At 42.8% G+C, this 15,159-nt stretch overlaps 1 protein-coding gene and 1 pseudogene across 1 annotated transcript; both read right to left on the bottom strand.

The window, feature by feature from the left end:
• Positions 1-802: 802 nt before the first annotated feature.
• On the bottom strand, positions 803-4,114 carry dio1 (iodothyronine deiodinase 1). Its single transcript, XM_068318497.1, has 4 exons — positions 3,479-4,114; positions 3,262-3,405; positions 2,769-2,968; positions 803-2,454 (listed from the first exon to the last, which is right to left on the bottom strand). Exons 1-4 carry the CDS (start codon positions 3,813-3,815, stop codon positions 2,389-2,391), a joined length of 747 nt encoding a protein of 248 aa, XP_068174598.1. The 5' UTR covers positions 3,816-4,114; the 3' UTR covers positions 803-2,388.
• A 6,652-nt stretch (positions 4,115-10,766) lies between these two features.
• On the bottom strand, positions 10,767-12,748 carry LOC137599096 (type I iodothyronine deiodinase-like; annotated as a pseudogene).
• Positions 12,749-15,159: the final 2,411 nt, after the last annotated feature.

Below are 15,159 nucleotides of genomic sequence, written 5' to 3'. Positions count from 1 at the left end.
CCACGGCAAATGTAGCCAGTATAAAAAAGGATTTAAATGCAAACTATTCTCACTTGGCTGCACTCTTCCTTAGGTTTGAGGAAAATACACTGCTCTCTGGGTTTGTAATTGTATATGATAGGCAAAGTTGTTAAAACCAAAGGTATTAAATTAAAGTTGCTGTATTTGTTTCATTATGAAAGTGATTCAGCCAAATTAATCATTCCAAAGTGCATTGACAAAAACAAGGCCTTAAGAATGAGAAAAAAAGGCTTCACATTGCCCTCTAGTGGGCATCAGCGACACATCTAGCTTGACACATACTGTATCTGGTGCATGCATGCAATGATGCTACCCTCCTACAGGCAAATGTGAATACTGTACAATGTGCAAGCCAGTTCGGTAACAACATTTGAACACGAATCCTGTCAGAAGTCTGTGGTTTGGAGGATTTCACGTCATTCTGGCTCCTGTCAGGAAATGAAGCCAACCTGCTGGTGGTCACTTGTTACAGGACCTGCATGGGCTGCATCCAAGCCTTGTCTCAGAGGTGACACTTCAGGGATGATGTTATGAAGCCTGCAACCACACATTGTTCATAACACCAAAATCTAGTAATAGACCAGACCGTTAGTTACGACCCTCAAGTCCTATTTGATTAGTCACAGCGTTGAGATGGGCTTTATATAATGAAAAACATCATACAACAAGATTTACTCTTTACATTGATCAGATAAGGCAATGACCTCTACCACTGCCCTTTATTACATAAGTCATTAACAATACTTTAAAATGACAAATGTAGTCCACACAAATATATGGATAGAGTGTTTTAATATACTGGTGATGGGAAGAAAAAGTGTCAAACACCATAAACACAGAGGAGAGGAAAGTGAAACTAATTACAAAAACTAAAATACTGTAGATGTAAGGTTTACATCTACAGTATTTTTGACTTTCCAAATATAAGAATTTTGTCATTATTTACAATTTTCACCGACTTTAAAAAGCCATAAAACACACATTTGATTGAATAAATGAGTGCCCTTACAAACACACAAACAGACAGACGCATAGTAGATGTGTAAGATCATCTTAAGAGCCACTGGATGCCAAATCCATTAATGTGTAAAGATTAAACAGTTATGTATTAAAGGTTAAGTATTAACTATAACAAGGCCTGAGTACCTCACATGTGTACATTTGTACACTGGACTGGATTTATGGAACTTGCATAATCAACATAAAGTACAGAACGTTTACCATTTATCACTTCCAGACGAGACGGTAAATAACAACCACATTTTATGTGCTGGAAAGAATGCTGCATGCATCAACCTTCAAACTCTGTAGCCAACTTTCTGAATAAATATGATGTCAATATGAAAACCACTGGAGTTTCCCAGCCCATCGCATGTTGTCTCAGTGGGATCAGGAGAAAGAGGGGGTCACATTGATGATCAGTGATGACACCAGTACAGTGGCTTACAGTTCTGGTGTCTCACATTTTAAAGATTTACTGTCATGCATTTGAGTCATCAATATTTTTAGTGATAACTGACAAAAAATATTTTTTAGATTTAAGTGGAGGGAGGAGTATAGAAATGAACTATGACAACCAGTGATAAAATAAAAGTTAATAGATTACCAATCAGCAGAAGTTTTCTTTCACCTTTCATTTATAACTTACAAATGTCAATCCAAGTCATCCCAGGTTAATGTTTATATTCTAATGTAACTGTGCTTGAAAGAAAATCTATTGTCATGTAAAAACATTCAAATGAACTGCATATTGTTGAACAAGATGCTCGCGGTACTTAGAGTTTATAAAATGCTCCAACATTATTAAGAGAACACCAACCTTTAAGCCATATTTTCTCAGATTACAGTATTCAGAGGTTTGCACTGTAACCATCATGTAAAAGGCAGCTTCCTGTGAAATCGTGTTGGAGCATTTAATAGACATAGAAACCTATGGTTATGAAGACGCATTCAAACACAGATTGTTTACTTCAAGCTGCAGGAGACCTGAGACACACGTTTTTTTTTCATCTCTTTGTTAAGATGTGGGTTCTGTTAACTTTAGTGACATCGCCTGTGCATTATCTGATACACCAGGGGTAACCTCTTGAATCAACCTTCTCTCTGTGTTTCATGTCATCTGACTATGGGCGCCAAAGGTTTACTCTATAGCCGTCATAAAGAAACACCAAGGTGAGGGTTCAAGCTCTGGACACGGCATTTGGTTTTATGTTTATAAGGCACAGGGCAACATTAGTGCAGAGAAAGAGATTTTCTGCTCATTAAATCATCAATATCAGACTTTCCAGTGAAAAGTCTGATTCCAAAAACAATGCACTGCTGGGTTACATCAACAATACTCTGACTGAACAATGAGTTCCAACCTTATTATTTCATCTTCTCCAAAACTGAACGCACCTCCTGTGGATCGTAGCCCCACGGTCCCGGAGCCCCCTGAGGAACACAGAGCGAGGAGGTGATGTGACAGAGCCATGTTACATAACAATCAATATTTTGATTTAAAGCATATTTCAGCATGAAGCACAGACATGTCTTTGTCATTCTATCAATGGCTCCACTCCAAGGACTTGAACATTCTTTCTTTCACTGCTCCTTTTCATGCAAACGCAGCAGAGCAGATTTTTTTTTATTCCCACAGTGCTAACATTACTTACACTCACGCAATTGCATTGGAGGTGTAATCGCCTTCACACAAAAAGAAGAGAAATTTGATCTCAATGTTTGTACTGGTGGTTCCCAAATCTCACCTTGTACACAACTTTCCCAGCCTGCAGAACGTAAAGCCTCTCAGGCAGCGCTCCGTACTTGATGCAGGTGACATCTTTCATTCCGTCTACGACCACTGGACACAGGGGATCCTTCTGGACCAGGATCTGAGCTGCAGACAGCCTCTCCTCCAGGGTGCGGTGCTGCTTGATGTCAAAGTTGTTGGCAAACGCCCAGCCATCTGATGAAAATAAAGAGTGTGATTTTATTAGAAGGCTGAGGAGTCACATAACTAAATAAGGCACATTAAAAAAGTTAAATACACCTATGTTGATTTTCAATTTTTGATTTGTCTCATTTAAAACACTCCATCTGCAGGATACAAAGTAAACAAGGTGCATAGCTAATAAAAGTTACATATTTCAAGACAAAGTTGATCAAGTACTTCTGAGGCACACGTTCACCTGGTAACTTTCATTTTATTTTTCTTATCTTTTTACACAAATTTGACTCCAGCTGCCATCTCTGTCCCACCTGTTGCGTGCGCCTCAGCGATGTAGACCACCAGAAAGTCCGCCACATCGTTCAAGTCCCTGACGAGTTGCTTGAACTCCTCAAGTTTGAACATAAACGGGGGTCAGGTGCAACTTCCAAAACTGAGCACCAGAGGTCTGTTGCCTGATGGTGAGACAGAAATGTTAAAGAGAGAAATACCTACAGCCATGCGTAAAGCTTCATCCTCACACCTCACCTCTCATGTACTTGCAGATGCTGGTTTTTTCACCCTCCATGGTGACTACAGGTGTATCTGGAGCTTCTCCTCCCACAAAAGCCTCTTGTCCGAGGGCCAGCCACATGTGACGAACAGCGGCTTTGAGGAATTTCATGGTCATAAATGTCAGAGCCCAATCTTCATACTTGAATTTAGGATCAATAGACATGGTGGACTTTTGACCCATTTTGAGAATTAATTTTTTGGTGAACCTTGGAGAAAAAACGTGTAGGATCCGTAGTGTAATATAGAACCAGATATTATAACAAAACATAAATGCTGCTAACAAATAGACTCTCAGCTTTTGCAAAAACATGTTTACTCCTTGGTGAGGATGTCTCTTTCCCCCCCAGTCCGACTCGCTCACCTGTAATCTGTTTATAACCTCCTTTCACGCCCATCAGCCCCGAGATCAGTGACAGACGCCTTCAAGGACACCTTCAAAGCTCGTTCTGACGCACAAAGTTAGGAGATTTGTAGGACTACATCAACTGTGCTCAAAAGCCTTCTCTCGTTTCATGTCACTACCCTATCCAGGAATAAAGTAAAGATGCCATTTTAAGGTCTCATTTTATGATTAAGTCTCTGAAGAGGCATAAATCCAGTGGCAGGAGAAAGTTGTGTTCTGTTTCCAATAGACAAGCCTTACGTGTGTTGACATTGATATGTCCGAGCATGTCCCCAGTACTTTGAACCTTACTCGTGGGAGTTTCAGCCAGTATGCAAAACCCAAACTTTTGGTTTTTTTCTACCACACGGAGGTATCAGTCAGAACATTAAATTAATGATTTACCATAGAATGATAAATAAGACTCTCTCTCTCTCTCTCTCTCTCTCTCTCTCTCTCTCTCTCTCTCTCTCTCTCTCTCTCTCTCTCTCTCTCTCTCTCTCTCTCTCTCTCTCTCTCTCTCTCTCTCTCTCTCTCTCTCTCTCTCTCTCTCTCTCTCTCTCTCTCTCCTCTCTCTCTCTCTCTCTCTCTATATATATATATACACACACACACACACATATATATATATATATATACACACATATATATATACACACATATATATATACACATATATATATACAGTACACACACACACACACACACACACACACACACACACACACACACACACGCACACACACACACACACAAGGGACCTATGGGTATGCAATAGGAAGTAGGGTGGCAGCCAGCTCCTGCTTGGTGCGCCCAAATGATCCACTTGTATGGCGCCTTGCTCAGGGGCGCCTCGGCAGTGCTGTGAGCTGAGTGAGTGAGTGAGCTGACACCTCCCACTGCTGACACCAATCGAGCCGCCGATCTTGGGAACTTTGGATGACCTCTAGATATTTGTGTTTGTCTGGTTTGTGATATTAGACTTTGAGGCTCATAAGAACCTACCATTCAAGATTTCACAAGTAATATAGCTACCTTGATAGTCATCAATACAACTGCAAAAAATTATGAATATAATTACTGTGTTAGAAATGGTTAAATCCAAACAGACAGATGGGAAGGATGGTGGTGCAGTGGGTAGAACTGTTGGTTCACAGACAGAGGGTTCTGTGTGGAGATTATATGTTCTCCCTGTGTCAGCGTGGGTTCTCTCTGACACCATCTTGGACATAAACTTGCACTTAAATTAACACAACATCACAAATAAATCATTTTTTAACCTGAACTTGAAGCCCCACAATCCTTTGCACTCCTGAGAACCATCAACAATGATACTGACAGTTCCCTTATGTGAAAGATGTTTAACCTGCACAAACAGAAGGCCATATTTCATCATACAGTTGGTTGAGTGTGGGTGAGTTTGTTTTGTCTGTCAGGATGGCACTGCATGTTTTTAACATATCCGTTATGCATTAAAATCTAACTTATAGCACAGACAGACATATCCTTGGCCCCTTGATATTAAATCTGACATCTTTGTGGCCCGGGTTACATGAATCCTCAATCCGCCCCTGTTCCTATCACTGACACCTGGAGCAACCCAAGACCATAAGTTTTATTCATGTTGATGGCAGAGAGTTTATAAAGCAAATGCAGTGATGACTTGAATAGGTTATATTTTAACTGGCATAAACAAAAGCTAGTCAAGTGTGAGCAGTCGTCATTTCTGTGTTATGAACTGCAGTTGTTTCATCTGTCCATTTTCAGTTTATGAATGTGCATGAACGTGTCTTTGTGACTTGGTTTTATTCTTAACTGTCATCAGAACTGGGAGGTAAGTTTACTTTCCCTGAACCAGAGGCAGAGTCAAACACACAATCCGAATGTGCAAAAGGTAACGCTGGAAGGTCAGGACGAGCACTAACAATCTGGCAGAGAGCAGAAGGCTGAGCTGGCATATGAAGGGTCAAGGCAGATTGGGGAGTGGCTGCAGGTGTGAGGAGAGAAGACAGGTGACGGGAAAGAACTGATTGCAAACAAGGAACCGGATCTGAAACAACTTGATATGTTAGTAAATAAGAAAATCAAAATATTAGACATGAGATGTGACTGAACCCCCCCCCCCCCTCTATGGACGTCCCTTGACGTCCCTCCAGGCTGATCGGGGTGGTCCCGAAGAAAATACCCAATCAGAGATGGATCCAGGATGCTCCGAGCCGGGACCGTAGACCGTTCCTTCGGGCCGTACCCCTTACAGTCAAGAAGGTACTGGAGACCCCTTCCGCGACATCGAGACCGGAGAAGGCGGTGCACTGAGTAGGCTGGGGCACTATCGATGAGTCAGGGGGGTGGTGGGGGTCTGAAGGGGGGCTGGAATGGACTGTGCTTCGCTTCACCGGCTTAATCCTGGAAAAATGGAAAGTGGGGTGTATCCTCATGGAGCGGGGAACTGTAGACGTAGGGCCACAGGGTTGATGACCTTGGCAATGGGAAAAGGCCCAATGAACCGAGGAGCCAATTTTCTGGACTCGACCTGAAGAGGAAGGTCCCGTGTGGACAGCCAAAACCGTTGACCAGGGGTATATTGGGGAGCAGGAGTATGTTTCCGATTGGCTGACCGTTGACAACGGTCCAAAGAGCGGAGCAAGGTGGCTCGGGCCTGTCTCCAGCTGCGACGACAATGACGCATAAAAGTCTGTACTGACGGGACTCCAACCTCCTGTTCCAGTTCAGGGAACAGTGGAGGTTGAAAACCGTGAGAGCACTGAAACGGAGAAAGACCAGTGGCAGAGCAGGGCAAGGTGTTGTGGGCATACTCCACCGGGAGTAGCTGTTTCGACCAGGAGGACGGATTGCGAGAAGGCAGGCAGCGCAGTTCGGTTTCCATCTCCTGATTCATGCGCTCGGCTTGACCGTTAGACTGCAGGTGGAATCCAGACGACAGGCTTACCTTAGCCCAGAGCAGGTTGCAAAATTCATGCTAGAATGCGAAGTAAACCGTGGCCCACGATCAGAAACCACATCTTTGGGCAAACCGTGTAACCGGAACACATGAAAAAGCAATAACTCTGCAGTTTGTTTGGCTGTGGGTAGCTTGGCAAGAGGTAGCAGGTGAACAGACTTGGAAAACCTATCGATTACTGTCACGATAACCGTATTACCCTCAGAGGACGGCAGGCCTGTGACAAAATCAGAGACATGCGCGACCAGGTGCGACGGGGCAAAGGTAATGGATGGAGGAGTCCAGAGGGAGGGAGATTTGAACTCCTGTGCTGCGCACAGGTAGGACAAGCAGCAACAAACTCCTTGACATCATCCTCCATGGATGCCCACCAAAACCGTTGCCGTTGTAAAGCCAAGGTGCATTGAACCCCCGGGTGACATGCCAGACGTGAATCATGTCCCCACTGCAGGACCTGGGAGCAGAGACTGACAGGAACAAACAAACGATTATCTGGGCAAACACTAGGAGTAGGATGTTCTCTCAGGGAACTCTTTACCTGATCCTCTACTTCCAAGGTTACGGCCCCAATAACACAGGAATCAGGGAGGATGTTTTTAGGTGAAGCTGGAGGATCGTCCAACTGGAACTGTTGGGAGAGGGGCATCAGGTTTCATGTTCTTGGATCCTAGGCGGTAAGAGAGACAGAAGTTAAAACGGTTAAAGAATAGTGCCCATCTGGCTTGTCAAGAGTTTAGCCTCTTGGCAGATCGAATATATTCTAAGTTTTTGTGATCAGTCTAAACTACGAAAGACTGCTCCGCCCCCTCCAACCAGTGTCTCCACTCCTCGAGGGCCAGCTTCACCGCAAGTAGTTCCCGGTTCCAGATGTCAACTTGAGGGAGAAAAAGGCACAGGGGTGGACCCTTTGGTCCTCGGCTGACCGCTGAGACAGGACCGCCCCTAGGGATCGGGAAAAATCAATATGGGAGCAGAGGCAAACCTGAACTTTAACTCCTTGAAGGCTTCCTCTGCTGCTTGAGACCACCTGAAGAGCTCCTTCTGTGATGTGAGGGCTGTAAGTGGAGCTGCAATAGAACTGTAGTTCTTAATAAACCTCCGGTAGAAATTCGCGAAGCCCAGGAACCTTTGCAACTCCTTTCGTGAAGTAGGGGTGGGCCAGGCTGTAACCGCTGAAGTCTTAGCCGGGTCCATAGAAACCTTTCCAACACCAATGACAAAACCAAGAAAATTCGCACTTTTCAGCTGTAACAAAAAGCTGATGATCCAGAAGTCTTTGCAACACCTGGCATACGTGCATCACGTGTTCCTGTGGAGACTTGGAAAAAATCTAAATATCGTCCAAATACACAAACACACAGACATTAACAAAATCACGAAGTACATCATTGACTAGCCCCTGGAAAACAGCTGGGGCATTTGTTAGGCCGAAAGGCATGACCAAATACTCATAGTGGCCACTAGGAGTGTTGAACGCCGTCTTCAACTCATCACCTTCTCTGATACAGACTAGTTGATAAGCATTTTTTAAGTCTAGTTTACTGAACATGGTCGCCTTGTTTAAAACCTCAAACACAGAAGAGATGAGTGGAAGGTGGTAACGGTTCTTGACATTATCTCATAACCCTCTATAGTCAATGCAAGGTCGGAGTGTCTTATCCTTCTTTTCTACAAATAAAAACCCCGCCCCCGCAGGAGAGGAAGAGGGGCGAATGAGGCCTGCTGCCAGTGATTCCTGAATGTAGGTGTCCATGGCCCTCATGTCTGGTGCCGATAAAGAATACAGTCTACCCCTAGGGGGGGTTGTACCTGGAAGAAGGTCAATAGCGCAGTCGGAAGGTCGATGAGGTGGAAGTGAAGTGGCCCGCGCCTTACTAAATACTTCCTTGAGGTCCATGTAATCCTTCGGCACCCCAGTTAACTCTGACAACCCGACTGGACAATTTGGACTGAAAGTTGGCATGGTGGATTTAAGGCAAACAGCATGGCAATGAGTACTCCACTGAAGGATACTTCTGGAGACCCAATCTATGTGTGGGCTATGTCTTCGAGGCCAAGGATACCCCAAAATCAAAGGCTGGGGTATCCTTGAAACGACATGATATTAGTAAATAAGAAAAACAAACTATTAGACATGTGACACAAAAAGCATTTAAATACACACACACACACACACACACACACACACACACACACACACACACACACACACACACACACACACACACAGACACACACGTATATATGATCAATTCAGACAAAGAAAGATCCCTGTTCAAAGTTCAACCACCTCTATGCATAATTTAGTTGAATCTATTTGTCTAACATTTACTAGGAGGGGACCAGTGTGTGTTGTCACAGTGTGGTGAAGGAGAGAGGTGGAGAGTAGAGAGTAGAGTATAACTTTATTTATTCCTTAAGGAGGTTCCATCAGGGAAGTGAATTTCTCTGTCGCACACAGCACAGTAAGTACACAAAACACAGAAAAAGCACACAGAAAGCACCAGCACATAGAAAGTTGTATAACGCCAAATAGAAAGATTAATAAATATCCCATCAAGAATATATAAATAGAAAATCATAAATAGGCATAAAAAAATAAAATAAACAGGCCTAGTTAAGTATTGGTATAGTGAAATGTCTATAGTGTTTTGTTTTTGCTGTATTGTTTGTGTCATCCCTCAGCTCTTGTGTGGACTTTCTTCTTCTTCATGTCCCCCAGAGAGAGGAGTTGAGCAGTTTAATGGCTCAGGGGATGAACGAGTTCTTAAGTCTGTTTGTCCTGCATGTTGGGAGGCGCAGCCTCTGGCTGCTCAGGCTTCTCACTGTTCTCTGGTTGTTGGTAACAGTGTGCAGAGGGTGGCTGACATTGTCCATGATGTCCAGCAGTTTGTCCAAGGTTCTCTTCTCTGCCACCGTTGCCAGAGGGTCCAGCTTCATCCCGACCACCGAGCTGGCCCGCCTGATCAGCTTCTCCAACCTGGAGAGATCCGCCTTTGTCACGCTCCCTCCCCAACACACCACAGCGAATGACAGGACGCTGACGACCACAGACTGATAGAACATCCACAGGAGCTTGCTGCAGATGTTGAATGCCCTCAGCCTCCTCAGAAGTACAGCTGCCTCGTGTAGACATGACAGAGACATGACGTGACAGAGACATGACACTGCCACCATTAAGCGGAGATAAAGCAGATTCAAGAGCTGATATTTAGATAGGTACAAATTGTGGTAGAAATCTACTAACCTAAGGGAAATACTTGTCAGGTGATAGGCAATGTGCAGAAGCATTTATTTATTGTGGATTGAGGTGTATCAAGAATAATTAAAGATGGGCAGCACATGTGAAGAGTCACGACTTTTAGTGCCATCATCAAATCTTAACCATATATTAGTCCCAATCACCTAAATTATGAAAGTCTATAGGATTATTCCACTGTCTTAAACATCTTTTCCATAAATCCCATGTCCTTGTTGCTCACATGGATTACAAAATTAAGTGTGTTGGGTCTAGAGCTGAGTACAACATATCTTCGACCCTGGATTTGCTGCCAGACATGCTGCAGCCTGACCACCAGAGTAAACACACTGAATGTGACTGTGTCACACATCATTCTGTCTGTGAAGGTTATTTATTTATCCACGGACACGGTTATCTAAAGGCATCAAATCAACTTGAAGAAAGTTTGTTGAAGACATTTCACCTCTCATCCAAAAGGCTTCTTCAGTTCACAGAGCCTGGAGAACTACAGAAGCCTCATGCATGAGAGGTGAAACGTCTTCAATGACCTTTCAACAAGTCCAGTAAATTTAATACTTTTGAATACATGTGTCATCTGAATTAGTCTAATGAAAGGAATTCCCCCACACAGATCCTCCATTTTCCATTATATATTTTTTTATTTCACAAAGAACTGATTAGAAAAACATGATTCCAGACGCACAGAGTGAATGTTTCAGACATTTAGGTAGTGTTACATATTTTGGTATAAGGCTGGTCAGAAGAAAGATACAACATCATGGCAACTTCATGGAGTATGTCTGATAAGACGATTACTAAACATACATAACATTTGAGGCATTGCTGAGACAAATTTGCTGACATCTCCTGTACATTGTGCGACACCGCACAGCAAACCCTTCTCTCAGCGTTTCATGTCATCTGACTACAGAAGCCAAAGGTTTACTCTATAGCCGTCATTAAGAAACACCGAGGGGAGGGTTCAAGCTCACAGACTGAAATTTCACACATGTTCACAAAGAATACGATATTAATACCTCAAGCTTGGAGCAGTTGCATTTGTTTAAGAAACTGTCAATACAAGGGTCGCCAGAAAAAAGTGAGATTGTGACATTTAGACATGCAATGTAAAGTTTAAAGTCTGATTACAAAAACAGCGTAGCCCTGTGTCAAATCAATGATACTCCCACTGAACACAAGGTTCCCTTCTTGACTGGAGTCTTGAACAACCATCTTAGTTCATCTTTTCCAAGAAAGATCGCACCTCCAGTGGATCGTAGGCCCATGGCCCCATTGCCCCCTGAAGAACATAGAGTGAGAATCGTCATCACATGCATGTGATATCACATTCATGTCTTCGCCAAACAACATTACGAGGAAATATAAACTGCCGGCACCCGCGCAATTACTCGTTTTTAACTGTTCCTTCTCATGCAAACATGACAGCAGGAAATGCAGGAACTTTTAATCTGCTTACATTGTTCCTAAACACGCAATTGCACGAGAGATTTAATAATCATCACATATTAAAAAAAAAGAGATCTGATCTCTCGGTTTGCACTGGTGGTTCCCAAATCTCACCTTGTAAACAACTTTCCCAGCCTTCAGCACGTAAAACCTCTCAGGCAGCGCTCCGTACTTGATGCAGGTGACATCTTTCATTCCGTCTACGACCACTGAACACAGGGGATCCTTCTGGACCAGGATCTGAGCTGCAGACAGCCTCTCCTCCAGGGTGCGGTGCTGCTTGATGTCAAAGTTGTTGGAAAAAGCCCAACCATCTGATGAAAATAAAGAGTGTGATTTTATTAGAAGGTGGAAGAACCATCATACATAATATTTAGGCAGTTGAGCTGAATAATCAGCTAATTACCATATTATGTAAATAAAACAACTCAGACTTAAATACATGTTAAAAAACTTGCTTTCTATGTTTGCTTTGACGCATGGAAAACTACTGGAGGACGATGCTTTACAGAGTATATTATTATCCTTTGTCACCATTTTAAATAAAGTCGTTACATTTTCCAGCTATATTATGAATGCAGAATTCCCCCCTCCTCCAGGACAATGGTGACTCCAGCTGCCATCTCTGTCCCACCTGTTGCGTGCGCCTCAGCGATGTAGACCACCAGAAAGTCCGCCACATCGCCGAAGTCCTTGACGAGTTGCTTGAACTCCTCAAGTTTGAACATAAACGGGGGTCAGGTGCAACTTCCAAAATTCAGCACCAGAGGTCTGTTGCCTGATGGTGAGACAGAAATGTTAAAGAGAGGAATACCTACAGCCATGCGTAAAGCTTCATCCTCACACCTCACCTCTCATGTACTTGCAGATGCTGGTTTTCTCTGCCTCCATGGTGACTACAGGTGTATCTGGAGCTTCTCCTCCCACAAAAGCCTCTTGACCGAGAGCCAGCCACAAAGAGCGAACGGCCGCTCTGACGAATTTCATGGAAATAAACGTCGGAGCCCAATCTTCATACTGAAATTTGGGATTGATAGACATGGAGTTTTCACTCATTTTGGAGACTATCATCTTGCCGAGGCTTGGAGAGAACAAATGTACGATCCTTAATAGGATAAATAAAACACTAACAATACAAAATAAACATCCTGTCGACAAATACACCATTGCTTTTTGCCAGAACATCTTCATTCCTCGGCGCGAACCACGCGTCTCCACCGCGTCTCTCGCCAAAACGCCTCCACCTGACTGTTAAACGTGTCGGACCACGCCCACCTGGCTTGAGTCCGACCGCTGATGCCTTCACGGACTCTTTCTGCGCTCGGTCTTTTTACTACTCTTACGAATACTTTTGAGGTACTTAAAAAAACAACCCCCACATCTTTATCTGAAAAGTTGTTTTCAGAAGTAAGCATAACATGCTGTCATCATTTTATCCATAAACAAAACGAACAAACAAAGAAAATAACTAACTAACTAACTAACTTTTTTTCATTTTTATGTTTTTATTCAACTTTCAATTTTAACAAACACCACCACCATTAACAGCAACTACATCTTCAATGGCATGAAGATCCATAAAACTCCGAACGATGCCTACTTGAAGAAGAAGAAGCTGAAGAGGCCCCCTGTCACCATGAGGGAGAGATCTTTGATACAGAAAAAGAGAAGTACCAGCTAACGGAGCAGAGGAAGGAGGACCAGAAAACTGTTGATGCTCTGCTCTTGCCCCGCATTAAGAAAGTTCCCCAGATGAAAGGGTACCTTCGCTCTTTCGTCTGCCTGTCCAATGGAGTCTAGTCCAACAAGCTGGTTTTTGTAAGTATAATGTTATAAAAAGTACCACAGTCACACAAAAAAAGACAGACAGACATTTCTATCTATATTTACATCTTCATGTATCTTTCCGAGTCACTATTTTTTGAGATCCATGCCTGTGGTTAAGTATGAAGAATGACCTTTCAACAGAAAAAGCTTTATCACATTTTGTCCACTAGATGGCGACGTCTCACTACTTAAAAGAATATTTGTTTCATGGCAGCCAGCCGAAGCCACTGACAAACAAAGTCTACTCGCAGCTGGAGCAGACAGGCCTGAAGGACAGGATGGAAACAGTACAAGAACAGACCATAAACACCAGATCCACAGAAGCAGAGGGTCTGCTACTGCGACAGTCCAGCACATAGCAGCTGGGTTGAAGATAGAAGCTAGGACAGCATACACTGACAACATAACCAGAAGTTACAGGGGATAATGTGGAGCAATATCTTAACGAAGTATGAATTTTAAATCTGGAAGTCATCAAGGGATGCACACTGAATGTGGTTGCCAAGGTCTTGCAGGACTTCAAGTTCCAGTCTGATAAGAAGCTGCTGGTTTACAACCAACACATAGTGTTGTTTCATCAGGAACAGAAGAGAGACGTTGTGACAATCCCAGCTGACAGATGAATCATAAAAGGAAGCAGGAAAAGTTGGAGAAACACCAGGGGCTGAAGGAACAGCTGGAACAGATGTGAAAGGTGAAAACTACAATCCCACATAGGAGCTTTAGAGGCTTTGACCCCCAAACTGCAGGAGTGTCTCCAGTAAATCCAACATCTAAGGTCTCAGCCAAGAACAGCACAATCCTGGGAGGAGTGTAAAATAGGAATACCTTTAATGAAACAGCTTACATATGTTACCGCTAAAGCTGGTAAACCAAAGTACACAACCATTGTGCATAATTGAGTAGATCATTGTGACAGATTGTTGCCAGCGTTTCATCCTCTTGAAATTTCCATGCAAGAAAATATTACAATCAAACCCTACTGGCTTCAACCAAATCTTAGGAGGGAACTGATGAAAGGTTAAACCCTCCTTTGTAGGTTCAGAAATTTGCCTGCACCCTTTACATATAACCTTTCTATTACTTTTACTGCTGCTCAGGACAGATGTCCGTCACTTACAATCTCTTGAAGAATTTAAGTGCCAAAAACACTCTATTATCACACCTCATTCACCTCAATAGACACTTATCTTTACTTACTTATCTTTCCCCTGTCCCTTAAATAAAAATCAAGAATTTGATGCAACATTGTTGTTAACATTTTATTGGTCTGTATGTTTTTCTGCATGGTCTTCTTTCTTGATTTCATGTTTTATTACCCTGAAATAAGTCAGCTTTTATTTGTACAACATTTAATCATATCAACAGGCATGTCAAACAACAGAGTCCATACTTCTTCAATTTTCTATCTAGTATTTATATAAAAATGTAATTCTGTAAATATATGTATAATTAACAAGTGGCATACATTTTACATGATAAAACAGCACATCTTTACAATCTGGCATTTTTTTGTCAGGAAGACTAAAATTGCATATTTTCATTTGTTGTAATGAAAATATGTTTTTCAATCATTAAGAGTTCATGACCACCAGTTGTCTGTTTAATGTGAAATTGGTTGCTTGAGGCAGTTCACACGGCCACATACAAATACACACACATTGGGAAACAGCTTTTGTTCAGTATTAATACAGATGGAGTCGGAGGTCGCTGGGTTACAAGTTAATTCGTAGGCTCAGAGAGTCAGAGCTCTCTGAAGCATAATTTGTCAAATA

Source organism: Antennarius striatus, chromosome 7 (assembly GCF_040054535.1).
Source record: "Antennarius striatus isolate MH-2024 chromosome 7, ASM4005453v1, whole genome shotgun sequence".
NCBI lineage: Eukaryota > Metazoa > Chordata > Actinopteri > Lophiiformes > Antennariidae > Antennarius > Antennarius striatus.
The sequence above is the reverse complement of the archived record's forward strand: the minus strand, read 5'-3'. Positions and strand labels throughout refer to the sequence as shown.